This window comes from Bos grunniens, chromosome 8, assembly GCF_055505025.1.
Source record: "Bos grunniens cultivar Pamir isolate PY7600 chromosome 8, Bosgru_T2T1.0, whole genome shotgun sequence".
Classification (NCBI taxonomy): Eukaryota; Metazoa; Chordata; class Mammalia; order Artiodactyla; family Bovidae; genus Bos; species Bos grunniens.
Window position 1 is genome coordinate 91,262,273 of NC_141172.1, and position 26,673 is coordinate 91,288,945.

General features: G+C 38.9%; 1 protein-coding gene across 1 annotated transcript; it reads right to left on the reverse strand.

The window, feature by feature from the left end:
* Positions 1-1,297: 1,297 nt before the first annotated feature.
* On the reverse strand, positions 1,298-25,691 carry LOC147367684 (histone H2B type 1-C/E/F/G/I-like). Its single transcript, XM_086414126.1, has 2 exons — positions 25,572-25,691; positions 1,298-1,651 (listed from the first exon to the last, which is right to left on the reverse strand). The coding sequence occupies exons 1-2, from the start codon at positions 25,689-25,691 to the stop codon at positions 1,298-1,300; spliced, it is 474 nt and encodes a 157-aa protein (XP_086270252.1).
* Between the last annotated feature and the right edge of the window lie 982 nt (positions 25,692-26,673).

Genomic DNA, 26,673 nt, shown 5'->3' on the forward strand with positions numbered 1-26,673 from the left:
CCACTTGGTAGCTTCTTAACCTTGAATGATTTATTTAACCTCTCTGAACCTCAGATTCTTCTATAAAATGCAGATAATATTACCTTACTTTATAGTGTTGAACTGAAATTGAATGGACAATTAATTTAGAGCACTTACTGTTCAATTATTATTGCTATTAATATTTTCCTAGATGTACACTCTCCTCATATTTATGAAAACTTAGTTCATACATTGAGGCAGTTTGCCTAAAAGTATAATCTAGATAGCTTAAAGCTCTGATAATGATAATAAAGATAGCTGACATTCACTGTACTCTTTCCAAGCACTTTATTTCATTATATTATTAGATTTTTCACAACATTGGACTTATTCTGGCCAAGATAGGCTAGCAAAGATTAGATTTATCCTTCTGCTGGAAATAACTAAATAAACCGAGACTAGTATATGACAGTTTTCAGGACATTGTATGTGAAGAGAGATAACCCCTAAGAGATGAGAAACAATCATAGTGAGCCTTACAATTTCCCTAGCTTACTCACTTGACAGCATCTCCTGGCCATGGTGCAGGGAGAGGGAAGTCCATGTCTACCCCAGGAGACTTCCTGAGCTGAGAAGACAAAGGTGAAAATGTGGGGAGATTGAGAAAGCTAGAGTTTACAGGGAAGAGTATCAGAGAAGAGGGAGGTGTACAGAGACCTCTGGAGATCTGCAGAGATTCCCCCTTAAGTATTGAACAGAATACTAATTAGCACATGCATATGAAGAAATTGAATCATGGGAGAAATAATAGCCTGGAAAAATTAAGGGAATGGTAGCTGACACTCATATAAGACCAGTAACAGTGCCTGTTCCCACTATCCAGACCTCAAAATTCACGAGGTAATGGAGAAAACACTCAAATATCTCAACTCAGTAGTGAGAAATCATTAACCCTAGTTTAAATGCTGCTCTGGCTCTGCCTGACAAATGTTAAAAGAAAAGCCCAAAAGGATCTAATTGTTTTCATGCACAGTCTGGGCAAACTACAAGAGTAGTTATTGACATAAAATATTGCACCAGACAAGACAAAATTTACAAAGTCTAGCATCCCCCCCAAAATTAGAAAGCGTATAGTAATAAAGTACCATCCATAATGAGAGAAATTACTTGATTTAAACTGATCAAAGTGAAAGTGAAGTCGCTCAGTCGTGTCCGATTCTTCGCGACCCCATGGACTACAGCCCACCAGGCCCTCCATCCATGGGATTTTCCAGGCAAGAGTACTGGAGTGGGGTGCCATTGCCTTCTCCGTTAACAGCGGTTAGGCATATTATATTTACTTGGAGCTGGTATGCTTGGTGACAGCCTTAGTGCCCTCGGACACGGCATGCTTGGCCAGCTCCCCAGGTAGCAGCAAGCGCACGGAGGTCTGGATCTCCCTGGATGTGATAGTCGAGCGCTTGTTGTAATGCACCAGGTGCGATGCCTCGCCAGCAATGCGCTCGAAAATGTCATTGACGAAGGAGTTCATGATGTCCATGGCCTTGGACAAGATGCCGGTGTCCGGATGGACTTGCTTCAGCACCTTGTACATGTATACGGAGTAGCTCTCCTTGCGGCTGTGCTTGCGCTTCTTGCTGTCTTTCTTCTGGGCCTTGGTCACAGCTTTTTTAGAGCCCTTTTTATGTCTCTAATAACAACACTCAACAACACAAAAAGATCTTGAAACTGATCAAGAACTGACACAAATGTTAGACTTAACAGAGGTTGATATTAGAACAGTGTTTCAGATTGCATTCTGTATGTTCAGAAAGCTAGAGGAAAGATTAAACATGTTAAATACAGGTATGAAAGATATTTTAAAATATTCAAATTGAACTTCTATAGATGAAAGCTACAATGTCTGAGATGAAAAGTACACTGGATGGCATTATGGATGGGACATTGCAGATGAAAATACTAATAAATTTTAAGACACAGAAGAATATCTAAAATGAAACACAGAGGGGGAAAAGGAGTAATCATAATAGAAATTATTATTATAACTTCATATACACTATTTTAAGTTTGTGTATATAGAGTTCCCAAAAGGGGTGGGACAGAAAAACATTTGAAGAAATAATTTAAAATTTCCAGTTGTGTAAACTCCAAAATACAAGAAGCTCAGTGAGAAGAAATGAGAAAATCTTAGAAATTGCCAGATAACAAGATACATTACAAATAGGGAAACACAGATGAGGATTGCCATAGATATCTCACTGCAAACAACACAAATAAGAAGTGGAGAAACATCTTTAATATACTTAAAGAAAAATCTGACTACCTAGAGTTCTATGCCTAGTACAAATATCTTTCAAGAATAATGGTAAAAAAAGACTATAGCACTATAAGAATATGAAAGAAAGTCCTTCAGGTAGAAGGAAAATGTTGCCATATGTTAATACAGAGCTAAGCAAAGAAATATTGTAAACATGTTTAAAGAGCAGAAGTTGTCAGAATGAATAAAAAGACAAGAGCCAACTATATGCTGCCCATATAAAATGTACTTTACATATAAAAACACTGATGGATTAAAAGTAAAAAAGTGGAAAACAAGATACCTAATAACAAGAATTACCAAAAAAGCTGAAGTGGCTATATTAAGTTCAGTCAAAATAGATTTTAGAGTAAAGAGTTTTATAATGCTTCTGGTTGTGTATATTGAGGGAGGGAGGTAGAGAAAAAGGTATGGGGGAAGAGAGTGAGAAAGAAATTTTAAGGAATCAGGGTTTGGCAATTCCAAAATTTACAAGGCAGGCTGACAGGCTAGACACCCAGGAAAGAGTTGGTGTATCTTGAATCTGAAGGGAGTCTGAAGGCAGAATTCCTTTTTTTTCTGGGGAATCTGTCTTTCCTTTTAAGGCTTTCAGCTGAACAGATGAAGTTCATTCCCATTATAAAGGATAATCTACTTTATTCAGAGTTTAAACATTAATCATGTCTTAGAAAAATGGCTCAAAGCAATATCTAGACTGATGTTTGACCAGACAGTGGGGTAATTATAGCCTAGTTAAGCTGACATATAAAATTAACCATCACAAGTAGGTAATATTTTTAGATTCATTTTTTAGATGAAATAAGCTCAGGCTCAGAAAGATATCTTGCTCATGGACACATGACTAGTAAGTAGCAGAACTGAGATTCAAACTGAGGGAGGCTACCTCTGGAAAATATTCTCTTATCATTATGTAAACTGCTAAATTTAAATGTTGCAAGATTGAATTATCTCCTTCTTTGATACAGACTCCATTTGACTAAAATTCTCTTTTAGATGATATATAGACACCTTCACCAAATCTCTGTATAGTACACATTTGAGGGCTCACAAAGTGAAAGTGGAGAGGGAAAAAGTTGGCTTAAAGCTCAACATTCAGAAAACGAAGATCATGGCATCCGGCCCCATCACTTTATGGGAAATAGATGGGGAAACAGTGGAAACAGTGTCAGACTTTATTTTGGGGGGCTCCTAAATCACTACAGATGGTGACTGCAGCCATGAAATTAAAAGACGCTTACTCCTTAGAAGGAAAGTTATGACCAACCTAGATAGCATATTCAAAAGCAGAGACATTACTTTGCCAACAAAGGTTCGTCTAGTCAAGGCTATGGTTTTTCCTGTGGTCATATATGGATGTGAGAGTTGGACCGTGAAGAAGGCTGAGCGCCGAAGAATTGATGGTTTTGAACTGTGGTGTTGGAGAAGACTCTTGAGAGTCCCTTGGACTGCAAGGAGATCCAGCCAGTCCATTCTGAAGGAGATCAGCCCTGGGTGTTCTTTGGAAGGAATGATGCTAAAGCTGAAACTCCAGTACTTTGGCCACGTCATGCGAAGAGTTGACTCATTGGAAAAGACTCTGATGCTGGGAGGGATTGGGGGCAGGAGGAGAAGTGGACGACAGAGGATGAGATGGCTGGATGGCATCACTGACTCGATGGACGTGAGTCTGAGTGAACTCCGGGAGTTGGTGATGGACAGGGAGGCCTGGCATGCTGCGATTTATGGGGTCACAAAGAGTCGGACACGACTGAGCGCCTGATCTGATCTGATCTGGTATACCTTAGATTAAATGTAAGTGAGACCAGATTATTCTATTATGAGGGTTATTAGAGTATGAATATTTACTTAGCCTATTACAAAATGTGGTCCACTGGAGAAGGGAATGGCAAACCACTTCAGTATTCCTGCCTTGAGAACACCATGAACAGTATCAAAAGGCAAAAATATAGGACACTTGAAAGATGAACTCCCCAGGTTGGTAGGTGCCCAGTATACTACTGGAGATCAGTGGAGAAATAACCCCCAAAAGAATGAAGAGACAGAGCCAAAGCAAAAACAACAGCCAGTTGTGGATGTAACTGGTGATGGAAGCAAGGTCTGATGCTGTAAAAAGCAATATTGCATGGGAACATGGAATGTACAATCCATGAAACAAGGCAAATTGGAAGTGGTCAAACAGGAGATGGCAAGAGTGAACATTGATATTTTAGGAACCAGGGAACTAAAGTGGACTGGAAAGGGTGAATTTAACTCAGATGATCATTATATCTATTACTGTGGGCAGGAATCCCTTAGAAGAAATGGAGTAGCCATCATGGTCAACAAGAGTCCGAATGCACTACTTGGATGCAGTCTCAAAAATATACAGAATGATCTCTGTTCATTTCCAAGCCAAACCATTCAATATCATGGTAATCCAAGTCTATGCCCCGACTAGTAATGCTGAAGAAGCTGAAGTTGAACGGTTCTATGAAGACCTACAGACCTTTTAGAACTAACACCCCCAAAAGATGTTCTTTTCATTACAGGGGACTGGAATGCAAAAGTAAAAAGTCAAGAAACACCTGGAGTAACAGGCAAATTTGACCTTGGAGTACAGAATGAAGCAGGGCAAAGGCTAACAGAGTTCTGCAAAGGGAATGCACTGGTCATAGCAAACACCCTCTTCCAACAACACAAGACTCTACACATGGACATCACCAGATGGTCAACACCGAAATCAGACTGATTATATTCTTTGCAGCCAAAGATGGAGAAGCTCTATACAGTCAGCAAAAACAAGACCGGGAGCTGACTGTGGCTCAGACCATGAACTCCTTATTGCCAAATTCAGGCTTAAATTGAAGAAGGTAAGGAAAATCACTAGACCATTCAGGTATGACCTAAATCAAATCCCTAATGATAATACAGTGGAAGTGAGAAATAGATTTAAGGGACTAGATCTGATAGACAGAGTGCCTGATGAACTATGGATGAAGGTTTGTGACACTGTAAAGGAGAAAGGGATCAAGACGATCCCCTCAAAAAAAGAAATGCAAAAAAGCACAAAATGGCTGTCTGAGGAGGCCTTACAAAAAGCTGTGAAAAAAAAGAGAAGCAAAAAACAAAGGAGAAAAGGAAAGATATACCCATTTGAATGCAGAGTTCCAAAGAATAGCAAGGAGAGAGAAGAAAGCCTTCCTCAGTGATCAGTTCAAAGAAATAGAGTAAAACAATAGAATGGGAAAAACTAGAGATCTCTTCAAGAAAATTAGAGATACCAAGGGACATTTCATGCAAAGAGGGGCTCAATAATGGACAGAAATGGTAGAGGCCTAACAGAAGCAGAAGATATTAAAAAGAGGTGGCAAGAATACACAGAGGAACTGTACAAAAAAAGATCTCCATGACCCAGATAATCTCCATAGTGTGATCACTCGCCTAGAGCCAGACATCTTGGAATGTGAAGTCAAGTGGGCCTTAGGAAGCATCACTATGAACAAAAGTAGAGGAGGTGATGGAATTCCAGTTGAGCTTTCAAATTCTAAAAGATGATGCTGTGAAAGTGCTACACTCAGTATGCCAGCAAATTTGGAAAACTCAGCAGTGGCCACAGGACTGGAAAAGGTCCGTTTTCCTTACAATCCCTAAGAAAGGCACTGCTAAAGAATGCTCAAACTACTGCACCGTTGCACTCATCTCACAGGCTAGAAAAGTAATGCTCAAAATTCTCCAAGCCAGGTTTCAACAGTATGTAAACTGTGAACTTCCAGATATTCAAGCTGGATTTAGAAAAGGCAGAGGAACCAGAGATCAAATTGCCAACATCCATTGGATTGTTGAAAAAGCAATAGAGTTCCAGAGAAACATTTATTTCTGCTTTATTGACTATGCCAAAGCCCTTGACTGTGTGGATCACAGTAAACTGTGGACAATTCTGAAAGAGATGGGAGTACCAGACGACCTGACCTGCCTCTTGAGAAACCTATATGCAGAACAGGAAGCAACAGTTAGAACTGGACGTGGAACAACAGACTGGTTCCATATAGGAAAAGGAGTACGTCAAGTCTATATATTATCACTGTGCTTATTTAACGTATGTGCAGCTTACCTCATGAGAAATGCTGGACTGGATGAAGCACAAGCTGGAATCAAGATTGCTGGGAGAAATATCGATAACCTCAGATATGCAGATGACACCACCCTTATGGCAGAAAGTGAAGAACTAAAGAGCCTCTTGATGAAATTGAAAGAGGAGAGTTAAAAAGTTGGCTTAAAGCTCAACATTCAGAAAACAAAGATCATGACATCTGGTCCCATCACTTCATGGCAAATAGATGGAGAAACAGTGGAAACAGTGGCAGACTTTTTTTTTTTTTTGGCTCCAAAATCACTGCAGATCATGACCACAGCCATGAAATTAAAAAATGCTTACTCCCTGGAAGGAAAATTATGACCAATGTAGACAGCATATTAAGAAGCAGAGACATTACTTTGCCAACAAAGGTCCGTCTCATCAAGGCTGTGTTTTTTCCAGTAGTCACGTATGGATGCGAGAGTTGGACTATAAAGAAAGCTGAGCACTGAAGCATTGATGCTTTTGAATTGTGGTGTTGCAGAAGACTGTTGAGAGTCCCTTGGACTGCAAGGAGATCCAACCAGTCCATGCTAAAGGAGATCAGTCCTGAGTGTTCATTGGAAGGACTGATGCTGAAGCTGAAACTCCAATACTTTGGTCACCTGATGTGAAGAACTGACTTGTTTGAAAAGACCTTGATTCTGGGAAAGATTCAAGGTGAGAGGAGAAGGGGACGACAGAGGATGAGATGGTTGGATGGCATCATCAACTCAATAGACATGAGTTTGAGTAAACTCCGGGAGTTGGTGATGGCCTTGCATGGTTCAATCCATGGGGTCAAAAAGAGTCGGACAGGACAGAGCAACTGAACTGAACTGATGGATAAGTGCATCATGAAATAAAGCTATCTTATGTTCATTATGCATCTATTATGAACAGACACATTTTGCATGTGTTATATTATTTCATCATAAAACATAGCAAGTTATCTATAAACTTTATTTTTGTTAAAACATTCCATTATAACGTTAGGTACTGTATGTTTTGCATAGATCATCACATTATTTAAGAAAAGTATTCCTTTTGGCATTGTATTGAAAGGTTTCTTTTATATTTATTTATTAATAAAATTGTATATAGTTAATGTGTATAGCATGGTGATTGTGTGTGTGTGCATATACACATAGTTAGATCAATACTATAGCCAAGCTAATTAATATACCGTATCTTTACATAGTTACTGATGTTGTTGTGGTTGTTTGTTTCTTGGGAACTCGAACATCTGAAATCTATTTTCTTAGCCAATTTCCAATATTCAGTATAGTGTTATTAACTATAGTCATGCTGTAAATTAGACCTCTAGATTACATTAGATCATATTCATCTTATATAACTAAGTTTGTACCCTTTGAACAACATGTCCCTATTTTCCTCACCTCTGTGCCACTGGTACCCACTGTACTACTACTCTCTGCTTTCATGTATTTGCCTTTTTTAGATTTCACATATAAGTGAGATGATTCGTTTTTTTTTTTTTTTTTCTCCTGTGTCTGGGTTATTTAACTTAGCACAATGTCCTCTAGGTTCACCCAAGTTGTTGTAAATGGCAGAATGTCCTTAAATGATAAATAATGTTTCATTGATATATATAACACACACATATATATGTATACATAATCTCACAATTTCTTTACTAATTTGTCTGTTGATAGACTCTTACCTTATGTGTTTTGTTTGATTTTCTTTGTATTTATTTGAGCAGTAAATACTAAAAGATTTTCAGACATACTTTATAACAATCTGCTTTACAAGACTATAATTTTGTTTTTCTCTCAACCACAGTTGTTGAGGTTTTCTTATATGATGTGGAATTTATGGAATTTAATCAGCATAATGTGTCTTTACATCTTTTATGGCATTGGGTGCCAAATGGCAAAATAGAAAAATTCCTGAGATAATTTATGCAAAGAAAATGTTTAATAGTGAATTATACCTGAGAAATTGTAGAAATACTTTTTTCTTCTCAATAAGTTACCTATCTTAAGCTCAAAGCCAAACCTAAAGAATCTCTTCCTGACAAAAAGTAGAACAACTTGTGTTTCTCACACCACAGAGCAGAATACTGATTCTGCAGAATACAGGCAGCTAGCCAGAGAATAAAGAAAGAGGGAAAGGAATCTGTTCAGCTTTATAAGAGAAGAAAGCAGAAATAATTTCTTCAGGAAGAGTAATTAGTTGTAGACATTTATTAGATGGCACTGGGAGGTTTATAGGAGAAGGCAGTGGCACCCCACTCCAGTACTCTTGCCTGGCAAATCCCATGGATGGAAGAACCTGGTAGGCTGCAGTCCATGGGGTCTCTTAGAGTCAGACACGACTGAGTGACTTCACTTTCACTTTCCACTTTCATGCATTGGAGAAGGAAATGGCAACCCACTCCAGTATTCTTGCCTGGAGAATCCCACGGACAGAGAAGCCTGGTAGGTTGCAGTCCGTGGGGTCGCACAGAGTCAGATAGGACTGAAGCGACTTGGCGGCGGCGGCGGGAGGTTTATAAGGACTCTTAAAGTTATCAGATAGAGAATGAGCCTGACGACTTTCTGCAATTACTAATGAGTATCTGATGCAAGTACTCAGTCATCCCATTACTCAGTCATCCCATCGTAGGATGAATCTATAATGGTGTAGAACACAAAGATGAGAATCTGCTGAAAGTGAATGAAGGAGCAAAATCCAAAGGAGACAGAATAGAACACGTTGCCTTAGCTAACCAAGTAAGGGTTATTTGAGCTCATTAAGTAAATTGTACAAGTTAATCCCCTCTGTTTATTTAAGTGTTCGTTGCTTGGTCATGTCTGAATATTTGCAGCCTCACAGACTGTAACCTGCCAAGCTCCTCTGCCCATGGAATTCTTCAGGCAAGAATACTGAAGTGGGTTGCCAATCCCTTCTCCAGGGGATCTTCCCAACCCAGGGATCGAAACCAAGTTCTCTTGCATTGCAGGAGATTTACCATCTCCTTTGGATTGGTAAAGGCGAATTCTTTACCATCTGAGCTACCAGGGAAGCTCATTCATCACATGTTTTCTGAGCATCTACTCTGTGCCATCCCAGGACTAGGTGCCGGAGAGAAAAATAGAGCCAAGCAGATATGGTTTTTCCCTTTTTGGAGACTGCAGGAAGTAGCTTAATAAAGTAATCAAAACATAAGTGTGAAACCACAACTGTAAAAGGCCCTCTCATTCTTGGTCTTTCTGTCATGCTGTCTGTCATTTCTGCCAGGGGATGTGTTTCCCTCAGCTATCTGTTTGATTAACTTTCCTTACTCGTTTCAAGTGGTTGCTTAAATGTCTTGTGAAGGAAGGCTACCCTGATCATCCTATTAATTTTACAGCTTCTACTGGCCTTGCTGCGTTGGCCATATGCCCTACATTTTTTTCCTCTTGTAGGATTAATTATCTTGTAAGACACTGTGTACTTTCCTAATTTGCATGTTTCTTGGTACTGTCTCCACTGCAAAAATAAACTTCTTGAAGGCAGGGACCTCTGTTTTGATAATTAGGTTCATATCACAGGTACTGAGAACACATCAGAGGTGCTCCGTATTTGTTTATATATACATACACACACACACACACATACATATTTATTTGGCTGCTTTGGGTCTTAGTTGAAGCCTGCAGGATCTTTGTTGGGTCATGTGGGATCTTTCGTTGGGGCACACAGACTCTCTAGTTGTGGCGTATGGGCTCAGTAGTTCCAGCTTGCTGGCTCCAGAGTGTGTGAGCTTCAGTGGTTGCAGCACATGGACTCAGTTACTCTGTGGCATGGGGGATCTTAGTTCCCTGACCAGGGAGCAAACCTGAGTCCACTATATACAAGGAGGATTCTTAGCCACTAAGTTCCTCAGTATTTGTTTAAATAAGTGAATAAATGAATCTCTGGGAATGTATCAAATCATCTTATAGTAGTCAGAGTGGTTATAAATTAGTATACCTGACTTAACTCCATCATAAAATGTATACTGTTTTAATATAATTCACTCAGGTTTTTCAGTTTTCTCAATTGATTTCTTCATGAAATCCCAAGAATTATTTTTTAAAAAAGGTAAGCCCTCTCACTCTTCATTTCAAATCTGATACTCGGCTTGTACCAATCAGAACAGTACTTTCTCTGCAGAATATTGCTTTAATGTGATTTTATCATTATCTGATTTGCTGTGCTGTGCTTAGTCACTCAATTGTGTTCGACTCTTTGAGACCTCATGGATTGCAGCCCTCCAGGCTCCTCTGTCCATGGGGATTCTCCAGGCAAGAATACTGGAGTGGATTACCATGCCCTCCTCCAGGGGATCTTCCCAACCTGGTGATCGAACCCAGGTCTCCCACATGGCAGGTGGGTTCTTTACCAACTGAGCTACCAGGGAAGCCATACCTAGACATGTGTGACATGGGTTAGTATGCATCGTGTTCATGGTTTATCACAAAACTTCCCTGGCTTCTGATTTCTCAAATCTTTTCTGTTCTTACTCTTTTAATGTGTGTCATTTTATTGCAGTGCTTACTTGTTTGATCTTTTCCATGAATATTTTAATAAACATTGTAATTTATTTGCATAAAATTTCTATGGTTTAGAGAGAACGTTTGACATCATATTTGTCCTGGAGAATTTAGGTTGTCCTGGAGAATCAAGTCCTGCAAGGGATCTTCATCCTATGGTTAAGCATTGATTATGTGCCAGAATCCGGGGATTTAAAAATGAGAGGATGTAGAGGATCGTCAAGGAGTTGCTTGGTTCTATTATCCTTGGAATTGAGCTATTAGAGATGGTTCACTGCAGCCTAAATTCTGGGCCAATCATGTGTAAGCATTGTCATAATTTAAGGAGCCTGGTAGAGCTAAAATTTCCCTGTTAATAGTATGTTATTTCCCCTCTCTCTTTCTTGTAGCCCCCTCGGGACTTACCAGAAGTCTGTAGAAATCAAGTCTATGTGTAACTGGCTATCTTTATGCACAAATCTAGGGTTCATGGATATGGATTTCATTAGAAATCTGTGTTCTCCACAGTCAGACATTTAATAAGGCTGTCTTCTAGTCTTAGATGCAAGTAGAACTGTAATTGTTCTAAGAAGCTTGTAAATGCCGTGTCATCCTGAAGTATGCCACCCGAGTGGTCCAGCCTGTTTAGAAAAATGAAGGTATGGGTGAGAGGAATGAACGATGAGGCTGGAGAGTTAATGAGGGGCCAGCTCATAGGAGAATATTATTCTGCTCGGGGAAGTTTTAGCCTCATCCTGAAAGCAGAAGGTTCCTATTTAAGTGTTTTATTTTTTTAAGTTAGAGGAATGTTATAATCTATGGATGTAGTGTGACGATTGAATTGGCAGGGTGGCAGGATGAGGTGCAGAATAATCTACTTGAGGGATGATGGTGACCTGAATTAGAAAAAGGGCAATGGAAAAGGAAGAAGTATAGAGATGGCCTTGAGGTAGGTGTGCAGAAAAACTGGAGAGGGAAAAAAGATGAAACCCGTATTTCTGGCTTGAGCATATGAGTGTTATTCTTGGGACAAGTAGCTCTTTTGGGTAAAAGATGAAAAATTAATCTATGAACTTACTCAGTTTAGCTATCTGTGGACCATCAAATTATCATCTGTTTAAACAATGACGTATGTGTTTCTGGTGCTCAAGAGAGGTACTGGAATGGAGGTCAAGATTTGATATTTATTAGTACATAGATTTTTCTTGAAGCTATAGCTGTAGAAAAGATTTACCAGGGAGAGGGTGTGGAGGGAGGAGAAAAGGGAGCCAGTACTGTGATTTACTATTACAGGGATATATGGAGAGCAGAATTCTGTAAGTGATATTGAGATGGAGTGGTCACAGAGTAAGAAGAAAATCATGTTCACAAGCAATGGACCCATTAGAGCTTCCATCATCTAAATGGGTCTTGTAAGTTCCCAAGGACAAGAGCAGAGTGTAGAGGAAGACAGTTATTGCCAAGGTCTTAAATGAAGAAGGAGAAGGACCAGGTAGTAGTAGATGGCTGTGATTGATGGTGACTAGGTAGGGAGAGTGTGACTGGGTGACTAGGTCCTTGCCTCACAGAAATAAGAGCAAAGAGTTTGGGGTGTGAGGGAATGAGAAACTTTCCTTTAAGAAGTATTCAGGAAAAACAAGATTTTGAGAGGAGTTCTATAGGTGGAATCTTTGTGTCTTCCTCCAAATTCATGTTGAGCTCTAATCCTCAGTATGATGGTACTAAAGCAATTATTAGGTCATGAGGGTGAATCCCTTATAAATGGGGTTAATCTCCTCATAAAAGAAATGCCGGAGGTCTGTCTCATCTCCTATGCTGTGTGAGACACAGCTAGAAGTAGGCTGTCTATGAATTAGGAAGAAGGTCCTTACAGTACATGGAATCTGCCAGCCCTTAATCTTTGACTTCTCAGCCTCCAGAACTGTGATAATTAAGTTTCTGTTGTTTATAAGCCACACATTTATGATATTCTATTATAGCAGCTTGAAATGGCTGAGGCCAATTTAAGTGAGGGCATGAGAGGGAGGAAGGAAACAGTTAATAAATCGTGAATATAGAGGGATTTTGTATAACTCAGGACTTAGGACTCTAGAGGGCACAGTGGGGAGGTTTGGAACAGGGGAGAAATAGATGGTGTGTTAAAGGGAAAGCATCACAGAGTATTAGGGTGGTGACACGGTCAGTCAGTTCAGTCGCTTAGTGGTGTCCAACTCTTTGCGACCCAATGGACTGCAGCACACCAGACCTCCCTGTCCATCACCAACTCCCGGAGTTTACTCAAACTCATGTCCATTGATTGAGTTGGTGATGCCATCCAACCATCTCATCCTCTGTCGTCCCCTTCTCCTCCTGCCCTCAATCTTTCCCAGCATCAGGGTCTTTTGAAATGAGTCAGCTCTTCGCATCAGGTGGCCAAAGTATTGGAGTTTCAGCTTCAACATCAGTCCTTCCAAAGAACACCCAGGACTGATCTCCTTTAGGATGGCCTGGTTGGAACTCCTTGTAGTCCAAGGGACTCTCAACAGTCTTCTCCAACACCACAGTTCAAAAGCATCAATTCTTCGGTGCTCAGCTTTCTTTATAGTCCAACTCTCACATCCATACATGACTACTGGAAAAACCATAGCTTTACTAGATGGATCTTGGCAAAGTAATGTCTCTGCTTTTTAATATGCTGTCTAGTTTGGTCATAACTTTTCTTTCAAGGAGTAAGTGTCTTTTAATTTCATGGCTGTGGTCACCATCTGCAGTTATTTTGCAGCCCCCCAAAATAAAGTCTGTCACTGTTTCCCCATCTATTTGCCATGAAGTGATGGGACTGAATGCCATGATCTTAGTTTTCTGAAAGTTGAGTTTTAATCCAACTTTTTCACTCTCCTCTTTTACTTTCATCAAGAGGCTTTTTAGTCCTTCTTCACTTTCTGCCATAAGTTCTATGTCATCTGCATATCTGAGGTTACTGATATTTCTCCTGGCAAACTTGATTCCAGCTTGTGCTTCATACAGCCCAGCATTTTGCATGATGTACTCTGCCTTGAATTAAATAAGCAGGGTGACAATATGCAGCCTTGACATATTCCTTTCCCAATTTGGAACCAGTCTGTTGTTCCATGTCCAGTTCTAACTGTTGCTTCTTGACCTACATACAGATTTCTCAGAAGGCATGTCTGGCAGTTTGGTATTCCCATCTCTTGAAGAATTTCCCACAGTTTATTGTGATCCACACAGTCAAATGGTTTGGCATAATCAATAAAGTAGAAGTAGATGTTTTTCTGGAACTCTCTCGCTTTTTCAATGATCCAACAGATGTTGGCACTTTGATCTCTGGTTCCTCTGCCTTTTCTAAATCCAGCTTGAACATCTGGAAGTTCATGGTTCACGTACTGTTGAAGCCTGGCTTGGAGAACTTTGAGTATTACTTCACTAGTTTGTGAGATGAGTGCTATTGTGTGGTAGTTTGAACATTCTTTGTCATTGCTTTTCTTTGGGATTGGAATGAAAACTGACCTTTTCCAGTCCTGTGGCCACTCCTGAGTTTTCCAAATTTGTTGGCATTTTGACTGCAGCACTTTCACAGCATCATCCTTTAGGATTTGAAATAGCTCAACTGAAGTTCCATCGCCTCCACTAGCTTTATTTGTAGTGATGCTTCCTAAGGCCCACTTGACTTCGCATACCAGGATGTCTGGCTTTATTCCAGTGATCACACCATCATGGTTATCTGGGTTCTGAAGATTTTTTTGTACAGTTCTTCTGTGTATTCTTGACACATCTTCTTAATATATTTTGCTTCTGTTAGGCCCATATCATTTCTGTCCTTTATTGTGCCCATTTTTGCATGAAATGTTCCCTTGGCATCTGTAGTTTTCTTGAAGAGATCTCTAGTCTTTCCCATTCTATTGTTTTCCTCTATTTCTTTGAACTGATCACTGAGGAAGGCTTTCTTATCTCTCTTTGCTATTCTTTGGAACTCTGCATTCAATGGGCATATCTTTCCTTTTCTCCTTTGCCTTTCATGTCTCCTTTCACAGCTCTTTATAAGGCCTCCTCAGACAGCCATTTTGCCTTTTTGCATTTCGTTTCCATGGGGATGGTCTTGATCCCTGTCTCCTGTACAATGTCACAAACTTCTGTCCTTAGTTCTTCAGGCATTCTGTCTATCAGATCTAATCCCTTGAATCTTTTTTTCACTTCCAGTGTATAATCATAAGGGATTTGATTTAGGTCATACATGAATGGTCTAGTGGTTTTCCCTACTTTCTTCAATTTAAGTCTGAACTTGGCAATAAGAATTTCATGATCTGAGGCAGTCAACTCCCAGTTGTGTTTTTGCTGACTGTATAGAGCTTCTTCCTTTGGGTGCAAAGAATATAATCCATCTGATTTTGGTGTTGACCATGTTGTGATGTCCATGTGTAAAATCTTCTCTTGTGTTATTGGAAGAGGGTGTTTGCTATGACCAGTGCATTCTTTTGGCAAAACTCTGTTACGGTGAATGATATCAAACAGGAAGGCTTTCCTTGGCCGCTGCCTACAGCTAACAGGGATTTGAAATGGATGGGTTTAACTTTAGTGAAGTTGCTAGATAATCAGTCTTCATTCTATGTACCCTTTATGTGACAGGAGTTCTTAGGTTTCTTTGGAGTCATCTTTGGCCATCAAAATACTAGTTTTTGGTAGGTGAGTAGATTTTCAAGCCAAATGATGACCAAAGGTCTGGTGTGATGGTAAGTATATGTGAGTGGCCCAGATGTCTGCAGAGGGGCCAAGCTTGTTAAGTGTGCTAACCTTTGTAGGATGTGGGACACCCCTACTCTCATTTTCAGATCACAATTTGAGATCTGAAGACTTCTTTGTCCCTTAAGTCATTGTTATATGCTCCCTTTTAAATGTTCCTATAGCATTATATAAGTTCCTGATCATACTACTGGCCAAACATATTATTGCCAGTTTATATATCTATATCCCACATTAAACTATAGTTTTCAAAGGACGGACATTTCTGTTCTGCTGACCTCTTTCCAGAAACTGGCATAGTGAGTGAAATATTCCCCTCTGCCCACACACACACAGAGTATGTAAATGGGGCTAATATATCCTGTCAGTATTGTATCTCTGTCTGAGGAACTGGTATGTGCCTGTGCTCAAGGGAGGTGTTCATTGCTGCTGCTGCTGCTGCTAAGTCGCTTCAGTCATGTCCGACTCTTTGCGACCCCATAGACGGCAGCCCACCAGGCCCCGCTGTCCCTGGGATTCTCCAGGCAAGAACACTAGAGTGGGTTGCCATTTCCTCCTCCAATGCATGAAAGTGAAAAGTGAAAGTAAAGTCACTCAGTCGTGTCCGACTCTTAGCGACCCCATGGACTGCAGCCTACCAGGCTCCTCCGTCCATGGGATTTTCCAGGCAAGAGTACTGGAATGGGGTGCCATTGCCTTCTCCAGGTGTTCATTAAGGTGGAGTTTTTATACCCTTAGGCCTAGAGGAATGTATGGAACAGAGCAACCAAGTTGCTTGTCATCAGCTCACATGGATCATGGCCAAAAGAGGGCAGCAGAGAGTCACAGAGAAGAGGCGGTTTGCCGGGGTGTAGAGATTGGATGAAAGATATTACAAAATCAGGAGAGAAGAATTTTGGGTGCCGGAGATAGAGTGATACTCTTTACAACAGCTAAAACTAGAGGGGTATGTTTAGCAAGCAGAGAGTTGGGAAATCCCTAGATCGAAGTGAAGTGAAGCTCAGTCGTGTCCGACTCTTTGCGACACTATGGACTATACCTGCTTCCCTTGTAGAATCCTCCTGGTAAAGATGATGTTTAAAAGAAAACTAAAATCTCAAAACCAAGGAATGAAGCAGGAAGTAGTAAGTATTTTCCTCTTGGTTTGGAGGTAATTTGTAATCATTGTGTTTTTAATGACAAGAACATCCTTTGAAGCCCAGGTCAAGCCTCCATTCTGTTTCTTATGTGACAGATAGAGGAGTTTGATCCTAAAAGTGTGGCCTGTTAGTTACAGGAAGGAGGGGGTGAAGGGGCAAGGAAACTTAGCCAAGTGAAGGGAAACCACAGATGTACAAGAGACGCTTCAAGTAAATGCTGGAAGGTCTGCATCTTATAGGCAGAATAGGACCATCTGTTCTGAGTGATCCAAAGGGAGAAAAACTGGGACTAATGAGTGGGAATGACAGATAGAAGGATCTCAATTCAAAACTAGAACTGCCTTCTCTCTGAGCCTTATCTCATGCCACTCTTCCCTAGTCTGCCATGCTGGAGCCACTCTGGCTTCCTTTTGGTTCCTAACACCTACCAAGAGTTTTGCTGCTGCTTCACTACTAGCTGCTGCTGCTGCTGCTAAGTCGTGTCAGTCGTGTCGGACTCTGTGCGACCCCATAGACGGCAGCCCAACAGGCTCCTCTGTTCCTGGGATTCTCCAGGCAAGAGTACTGGAGTGGGTTGCCATTTCCTTCTCCAATGCGTGAAAGTGAAAAGTGAAAGAGAAGTCGCTCAGTCGTGTCTGACTCAGCGACCCCATGGACTGTAGCCTACCAGGCTCCTCTGTCCATGGGATTCTCACCCCTCAAATCTTGACTGAACTATCGTTTCCTGAGAGTCCTTTTCTGACCATCCCCTACTATTCCCTATTATACTCACTCCCTTTTGAACACCCTTAACTATTCATCATTATGCATTCCTTTCTTTTCTTCATTTATTGTCCGCCTTCCCTGATGAGGGGTAAAGACCAAGTGGGTTTTACTCCCTACTGGATACCCAGCATCTAGTATAATACTCAACTTGTGGTAAGTGGTTTAATACACATTTGCTGAACAAGTATATTGAATAGATTGCTTTTGGAGGGAGGGAGTTACCCAGCAGGGAAGGTATTTAATATAGACTGGACACACTATTGGCCAAGGCACTGCATAAAGGATTCAGGAATCAGATGGATTTTTACACAAACTAAAACAGTTCAAGTTCCTTTCTGTGATTCAATTCTATTATTCCAAGAAATGAAGAGTGTAAAATTAAAATGGAGGCAATGATGAGTCCATTGCTCATCAATGAAGAGGAAAGAAAAATAAATATGGCTGATTAAAGGGTAATGAAGATCTTGCCAAGCCATTAATAACAGTGGAAATATAATTTGTAGGCAATAGAGACCTTAAATAAATCTGTAGACTGAGTTAGTTTCCTAGGAAAATATTTAGGGGCTTCCCAGGTGTGCTAGTGGTAAAGAATCTGCCTGCCAATACGAGAGACGTAAGAGGTGTGGCTTCAATCCCTTGGTCAGGAAGATCCCTTTGAGGAGGACTTGGCAACCCACTCCACAGTTTCTTGCCTGGAGAATCCCATGGACAAAGGAGCCTGGCAGCTACAGTCCATGGGGTCACAAAAGAGACACAACTAAAGGGTCTTATCACGCACGTACGAAAACAGATCTGCAAGTAACTACTTATTCTCTCTCTCTCTCACTTTTACTTGTTGAATTATAGTTGCTTTACAATGTTGTGTTAGTTTCTGCTGCTGCTGCTAAGTCGCTTCAGTCGTGTTTGACTCTGTGCGACCCCATAGACAGAAGCCCACCAGGCTCCCCCGTCCCTGGGATTCTCCAGGCAAGAACACTGGAGTGGGTTGCCATTTCCTTCTCCAACAAAGTACATCAGCCACACATATACATATATCCCCCCTTCCTTGGATTTCCTTCCCATTTAGGTCACGACAGGGCAATGAGTAAATTTCCTTGTGCCATACAGTCTGTTCTCATTAGTTGTCTATTTTATACACAGTAATGTATATATGTCAACCCCAATCTTCTAGTCCATCCCATCCCCTGTTTATCTTTAATAACTAACACAGTATTGGCATGTGGTAAATGAACAGTAAGTATTTACTGAATAAATGCATACTTAAGGGAATTATTAAGAGAAACTTTGGGATCTGTACCACCATATTTTTCCATAAATTTCTGCAGCTATAGATTTTACATTATCTCATCTCCTGTGCTTGATGTTATTTGTCTGTTTATAGCTAAACATAATATACTTCCTACACATAATATACCTACAGCATATCATTAAAGTGCTGATAAAATAATGCCTCTATGAAGATAGTCATGCTCCTCATTGCTGAGTGTTGGTGTAGAAAAAAATCATTGCTGAAAACATTCTCAGTTTTCTGAAATTGCCTATGAGTTGCTGTTATGTTTTTGTCAAAATTGGTACTTAACTAAACACAATAATAACTAATGCTCATTAAGATGCTAGATGCAATTTGGGTAATTAGTTTTCTTCAAGATTTTTTTAACCATGCTTATATCACTGAGCATCAAATATTAATGCTAATTGAGTATATATTTACTTTAATATTAGCTATCATGGTGAACAGTCTTTAAGGTGGCCTCCATGACCCCCAACTCTTGGTGTACATATACTTTTGTGATCTCTGTTTCTTGAGGGTGGGTGGGATCTATGGCTTGATTGTGGCTAGCAGAATATGGCAAAGGTGATGTCACTTCTGTGATTGTTACACTATATAAGATGCTATATTGCTAGTACCCTTGATATAGGGCCTATAAGGCACCAAACTACTTAATCAACAGAACTGTTTCTTTGGGGACAGTTCAGTTGTTTCTTTTGACTTAGGAGGTGCTGCTTTTTCACAAGACACTAAGGGTGTTGTGGTCAGAGAAAATATGGAAAACTTCACACAGAGTGCTTAGAAAATAAGCACTGTAGGATTTGTATCTCTACTAACATACTTCATAAACAAACCAATCTTCCAGTCATTTGAAGATTGTAACTCTTGGTATTGACTAAGCGTCTAGATGTACGATTAAAAACATCATCATTGGCAGCAAAAGCCAAAATAGACAAATGGGGCTACACTGAGCATAAAAAACCTTTGTATGTCAAAGGGCATATCAGCAGACTAAAAAGACAACCCAGAAAATGGGAGGAAATATTTACAAATTACATATCTGATAAAGAGTTAATAGCCAAATGTACAAAGAACTCCTACAACTCAAAACCAAAAAGTAAAATAACTGCATTAAAAAATGGGCAAAGCACTTGAATAAACATTTCTCCAAAGATGATATACAAATGGCCTACAGGAGATAAAAAGATGTTCAACATCACTAATCATCATAGAAATGCAAATCAAAACCACAATGAGATATCGTCTCATGCCCTTAGAACAGCTACTATCAAAAAACCAGTAAATGAAAAATATTGGTAAGGATCTATAAAAACAAGAATCCTTGTACCCTATTGCTGGAATTCTAAAATGGTATAGCCACTGTGGAAAACAGTATGGAGATTCCTCAAAAAAATTAGAAAAACTTCACTTTTCTGTACTCCTGAAACTAACACAACATTGTAAATCAACTATATCCCAATAACATTTTTTAAAAAGAAATACTATATAATCTAGAGATCCTACTTCTGAGTTTTTACTCAAAAGAATTAAAATCAGAATCTTGAAGAGGTATTTGTGCACTCATGTTTAAAGCAGCACTATTCACAAATATCCAAGAGGTGACAGAGATTCAAACGTTCATCAGATGAATGGGTAAACAGAATGTGGTTTATATGTATGATGGAATCCTACTCGGCCTTAAAAAGGAAGGAAGTCATGTCACATACTACAGTGAAGATGATCTTTGAAGATCTGATATCAAGAGAAATAATTTAGTCACACAAAGACATAGACTGCATGGTTTCAGTATATGAGGTTTCTAGAGCAGTCAGATTCATAGAAACAGAAAGTGGAATGATACTTACCAGGACCTGGGAAGAGGGAGAACAAGGAAATTGTTTTTAGCTTTGCAAGATGAAAATGTTTTGGAGATCTGTTTACAACAATGTGAATATACTTAATGTTACTGAACTGTACACTTAAAAATGGTTAAAATGGTAAACCTTATGTTATGTGTTTTTATCACAGTAAAGAAAATTGGTCCTTTAAATGTATATTCTGAGAGGTTGATTTCAGATTCCAGATACATGATACAGAAAATTTTTATTCATGAAACCTGTAGGAGTCGCTTCTTTGCTCACTCGTCATGCTACTGCTGCTACTGTTGCTAAGTCGCTTCAGTCGTGTCTGACTCTGTGCGACCCCATAGATGGCAACCCACCAGGCTCCCTCGTCCCTGGGATTCTCCAGGCAAGAACACTGGAGTGGGTTGCCATTTCCTTCTCCAATGCATGAAAGTGGAAAGTGAAAGTGAAGTCGCTCAGTCGTGTCTGACTCTTAGCGATCCCATGGACTACAGCCTACCAGGCTCCTCCGTCCATGGGATTTTCTAGGCAAAAGTACTGAAGTGGGGTGCCATTGCCTTCTCTGTCACCCGTCATAACTGTTACCATTGGGAATAATGTGAGGGAAAGGAGTTAACACAAAATAGGCTTGGTATTGTAGAATAGTTTTTAACAATACCCAGTGTTCCTTATATGAGTGTCAAACCAAACCCAAATGAAAAAAGAAATGAGAAGTAATATGTATTGTAGGTTTACTGTTTGATTTACATTAGGATCAGCATGGGTTTTCAGAACTCCAGGACTTGAGCCATTGTTTATATTCATGTCAATAGACCCCTAATTTTAATTCTAATTTAATTTAAAGGTCAAGGTTTTTGATAAGCAACACAAGAATGCATTCATTTTTTAAAAGATTAAGGCAAAACTTAAGAATGTAGGGTCAAATGTGAGAAGTGAAGTGAAAGTCACTCAGTTGTGTCTGACTCTTTGTGACCTCCATGGGCTGCAGCCTACCAGGCTCCTCTGTCTATAAAATTCTCCAGGCCAGAATACTCAAGTTGGTAGCCATTTCTTTCCTCAGCGTATCTTCCTAACTCAGGGATCAAACCCAGGTCTCCTGTATTTCAGGCAGATTCATTACCATTTGAGCCACAAGGGAAGCCCAAATGTGAGTACCATGTTTTATTTCTAATCCCACTCCCATTCCATGCTACTCTTAACAATTTAATATGTATCTTTCCAGACTTTAGTTTATGCATTTCACACATGTATACGTATATATATGAATTTATCTTTTTAAAAAGTAAGAGGAGGCATACTACTCTTATAATTCTGGACTTAGTCTTTCATTTAACACCATACTTTGAGACTCTTCCATGTCTCTGTATGCATAACTTCCTAAATCTTATTAATAGTGGCTTTATATCCCATGCAATTACTGTACCCTAATTTATTTCCCTACTGTTCCACTGATGGGTTTTATGTATGTTTATAAGACTCTACCTCAGTGCAGCAGGGTGGACTAGTTATAGTCTGTCTTCTGATTGTAGATCCTGAGATCAGAAATCAACCATCACATAAGTGACCAAGTGATCAGATCTGAAGGCAAAATATAAACTTTGTCTAAGGACAGGAATTGAATTGGACTTATCTTGTTTGAATCTGACTAAAGAGAGAAAAAATAAACCTATGAATGAATAAAGCAGAACAGAAGAAAGAACAAATACTGAAGGCTCACAGAAAAGATACACTTTTGAAAATTCATACTGCAGGACACAGATGATTATTTGAATCAAACCAGCAAAGGTCCGTCTAGTCAAGGCTATGGTTTTTCCTGTGGTCATGTATGGATGTGAGAGTTGGACTGTGAAGAAAGCCGAGCGCCAAAGAATTGATGCTTTTGAACTGTGGTGTTGGAGAAGACTCTTGAGAGTCCCTTGGACTGCAAGGAAATCCAACCAGTCCATTCTGAAGGAGATCAGCCCTGGGATTTCTTTGGAAAGAATGATGCTAAAGCTGAAACTTCAGTACTTTGGCCACCTCATGTGAAGAGTTGACTCATTGGAAAAGACTCTGATGCTGGGAGGGATTGGGGGCAGGAGGAGAAGGGGACGACAGAGGATGAGATGGCTGGATGGCATCACCAACTCGATGGACATGAGTCTGAGTGCACTCCGGGAGTTGGTAATGGACAGGGAGGCCTGGCGTGCTGCGATTCATGGGGTCGCAAAAAGTCGGACACGACTGAGCGACTGAACTGAACTGAATATGATGTAAGATATATGTCCAAGAAAAAAGAGCAGAAAGTCATGCATAGAAAACAAGCTTAGGAAAATACAGATTGAGGTGATATGGAATGGTTATATTGGATCTAAAACCATAATGAACAATATTAAAAAAAAATCACATCAACAATTGATGGATTATGCAGATGGTAAGAAAGAGCAATGAGAGCCAATGAGTGGGGAGGAGAAAAATGGCAACAAAATAATAAAAATGGAATATGTAAGTCATTTAGACAAACATCAATATATCCAAGATTAGTATTTGGAAATAGGATACATATAGTTTTTTGGTCTTGTAGAGTTCAATAATCATGTTTTGAAAAAAATAAAAAGGTATTAAAAGAGGCATAACCTAATGAACTAGCTATTTGAAAATTATTAAAGAAAAATTTTCTAGAGTAATAGATAGCTAACACACTTGTGTGCCATGGAAAAAACAGTTTCTTTTTAAAATTCCATAGAATATTTCCAAAATATTTATTAAATTAGGGTATCAAAACTATCAAGAAATGCTCCAAACAAGAATTTTAAGGTCTTATTCTTTGACCAAAATGTGCTACAGTTTGAAATTAATAAAAATTTATGCATTTCCCCTACAAACCCAAGGCCATCTATGTGAGAAATTTTTAAAAGTCATTCTCCAATAAGCATTAGGCCAGAATTAAAATGAAATGATGGCTAAAGGCTACTTAGAATAATTGCAGAGAAATTCTTTGAATGACATAGAAAGCAACAGTAACTTAAAGAGCATAAGACCTGAGGGTAATCAGATAGTCCAGTGGATCCAAACAAAGCCTGGGTTTAGATCATAGAATATGTAAAATGTGTTTGATGGAAGAGGAAACAGAACAGGCACCGAATATAATACTAAATGGATGAATCACTAGCTTTTCAAATATTTTCAATTTTATGTTAAATATATTTAATAAAATATATTAAATAGATATCATAACAATTGATAAGCTTTTTAGAATTAAGATGAAGTTAGTTCTGTATTTCAGATTCCACATCAGAATAAATTCATTATGAATAGGGTTAAAACTATAGAAAAATAGAAATAATGCTGAACATGTCTCTGATCTAGCGTGGAAAAGTATTTTTCCAAAGTCAAAGAAAAAGACATAGGTAAATAATAAGATTTCACTAAAAATATCTGAACAATAAAAACATGTATATACTTACTAAAGGGCACATGACAATTAATGTCAGTGTCTTGAATATTTTGTGAAAGAGTTTGATAGCTTTAATATAAAAGCAGTGCTAGCAATCAATACAAACACCCCAATAGAGAAATAGGTCAAGAACATGATCAAATAATTCACAAAATGGAAACTGGCCACTAAAATATGAGAAAAAATTCAACCCCAAAAGACACCAAAGTAAAATAAGTAGAAATATGTTACTAGTTTTAAATTTTCAAATTTGATTGCTTTTAAAAAATTGTAATACCCAGTTTTGGCTAGGGTGCAATTATGACTCCCCTGGAATGAAATTTTGCAATATGCCAGAGGAGCCTTGAAATTCTTGCACTTTTTTACTGAGTAATTTCTCCTCTAGGAATATATTCTTAGAACATTTAAAGAGATACAGCAAAGAATCTATTTAAGCATGATCTATAATATTGAAATATTCAAAACAGTCTGACCATCAAGAATTGAATGAAGTAATGTACAGTTTCTGAAAATAATGTTTAATAGTACTATTTCATATTTACATGCTTAAGATATTTTGTTAAGAAGACTTAAGTTATAAAAGAATATTTACAAAACTTCCATTTTTAAATAGCAATTATATACTCTTATAATTAAATATATACTCTTATATATTAAATATTATATATAACTTATATAATTATATAAATTAAATAATATATATAAATATATATATTATAAATATATATTAAAATAAATATAATTAAAATATACTCTTTTATAATTAAAAAGACTGAAAGATGTTATTAATAAATAGTTCTGATCTTTGTAGGAATTGTCTGAAAAATTGCATATAATTTTCATTTTGCTACATTTTCCAAATTTAGTAAAATACCATAAACTTGTTAATTATATATGTAGAAAAGGAGGAAATAGTGTTTACTTAAAAAGCCATGTCTTTCAGATAAAACTGTAAGTAAAAATATAGTTATGAGAGACAATGAGGGTAATTCATTAAGATGCCAGTGAACCTATTAATATTCCATTATATGTACTCTGAGAATTCTAACTGCTACAGGTAGGATCATTTTACCATAGAGTCACATTTGGTGAAGATCTATGAATTGAGAATGTTACTGGCCATAGTTGCATAATATATGATGCTGTTTGGGGGGTACTATGGGCTTCCCCAGTAGGTCAGATGGTAAAGTATCTACCTGCGATGTGGGAGATCCAGGTTCAATCCCTGGGTTGGGACAATCACCTGGAGAAGGGAATGGCTACCCTCTCCAGGATTCTCACCTGGAGAATCCCAATGGATGGAGGAGCCTGGCAGACTACAGGCCATGGACTCACAAAGAGTTGGCCATGACTGAGTGACTAACACTTTCACTTTTCACTTCCATGGTTTGTAAGTATTAAAACATGGAAGTCTCCAGTTAAATAGAGTCAGAGACCAAACTGGGGAGCAGTCACACTCCAGACCAACAGGCAGTCTTCTTCTCACCTGGCAAGGGCTCAGCCAAGAAAGACACTCACAATTCTGCAGATGAAAATCCATGAACTCCTTTTTCACTATAGCCCTCCCAACTTCCTTTTTGCTCTGTAAAGGAGTTCTCCTCTCCATCTTGCTAGAGACTTGAGGATGGCTTGTTGTGGTTCAGTTCAGTTCAGTTCAGTTCAGTTACTCAGTTGTGTCCAACTTGGCGACCCCATGAATTGCAGCACCCCAGGCCTCCCTGTCCATCACCAACTCCCGGAGTTCACTCAAACTTACATCCATCGAGTCAGTGATGCCATCCAGCCATCTCATCCTCTGTCATCCCCTTCTCCTCCTGCCCCCAACCCCTCCCAGCATCAGAGTCTTTTCCAATGAGTCAACTCTTCACATGAGGTGGCCAAAGTACTGGAATTTCAGCTTTAGCATCATTCCTTCCAAAGAGTACCCAGGGCTGATCTCCTTTAGAATGGACTGGTTGGATCTCCTTGCAGTCCAAGGGACTCTCAAGAGTCTTCTTCTTGTGGTTGCTGATCCTAAATTGCTGTTCTTTGTTTATCTGGAGTAAACCCATTTTTGCTGGAGAAATAACTGGCACTCTCTTTGTTACAATATCACATTATCACATTTTTTGGGGGGGTGGGAATATTAGATCTTTAATATTGTACAAATTGCTGAAAATTAGCTATGATTTCTCAACTATGAGATTCCTCATCAATTCTTTATTTAACCCCTTCGCTCTTTTAATTAGAAATTGAGGAAATCAATTTTCCTGTGATACAGATTTTGAAAATTTTTTGCTGAAGTTATTTCTGATCCAGAATGGTTTGTTTCTTCTATCATAATATAACAGGACTTTGTAGACTGCACTAGCTTTTGATTGAGAATGACTTCTAGGTTGCGTAAAATGTTTTGCATCTGATACAAAGATGCTGGCTTCATATTCCTTTATGTTTTATGTTATTAAATATCACCCCCAACCTTAGAAATACTTGAAATTTAACTTAAATTGTGTATGCATATAAATTACTCTTAAATTATTCACTATGTATAAAGACATATGTCCCCGATTGCCAATATGGTAAACATCTTTTCATAAACATATCAAATG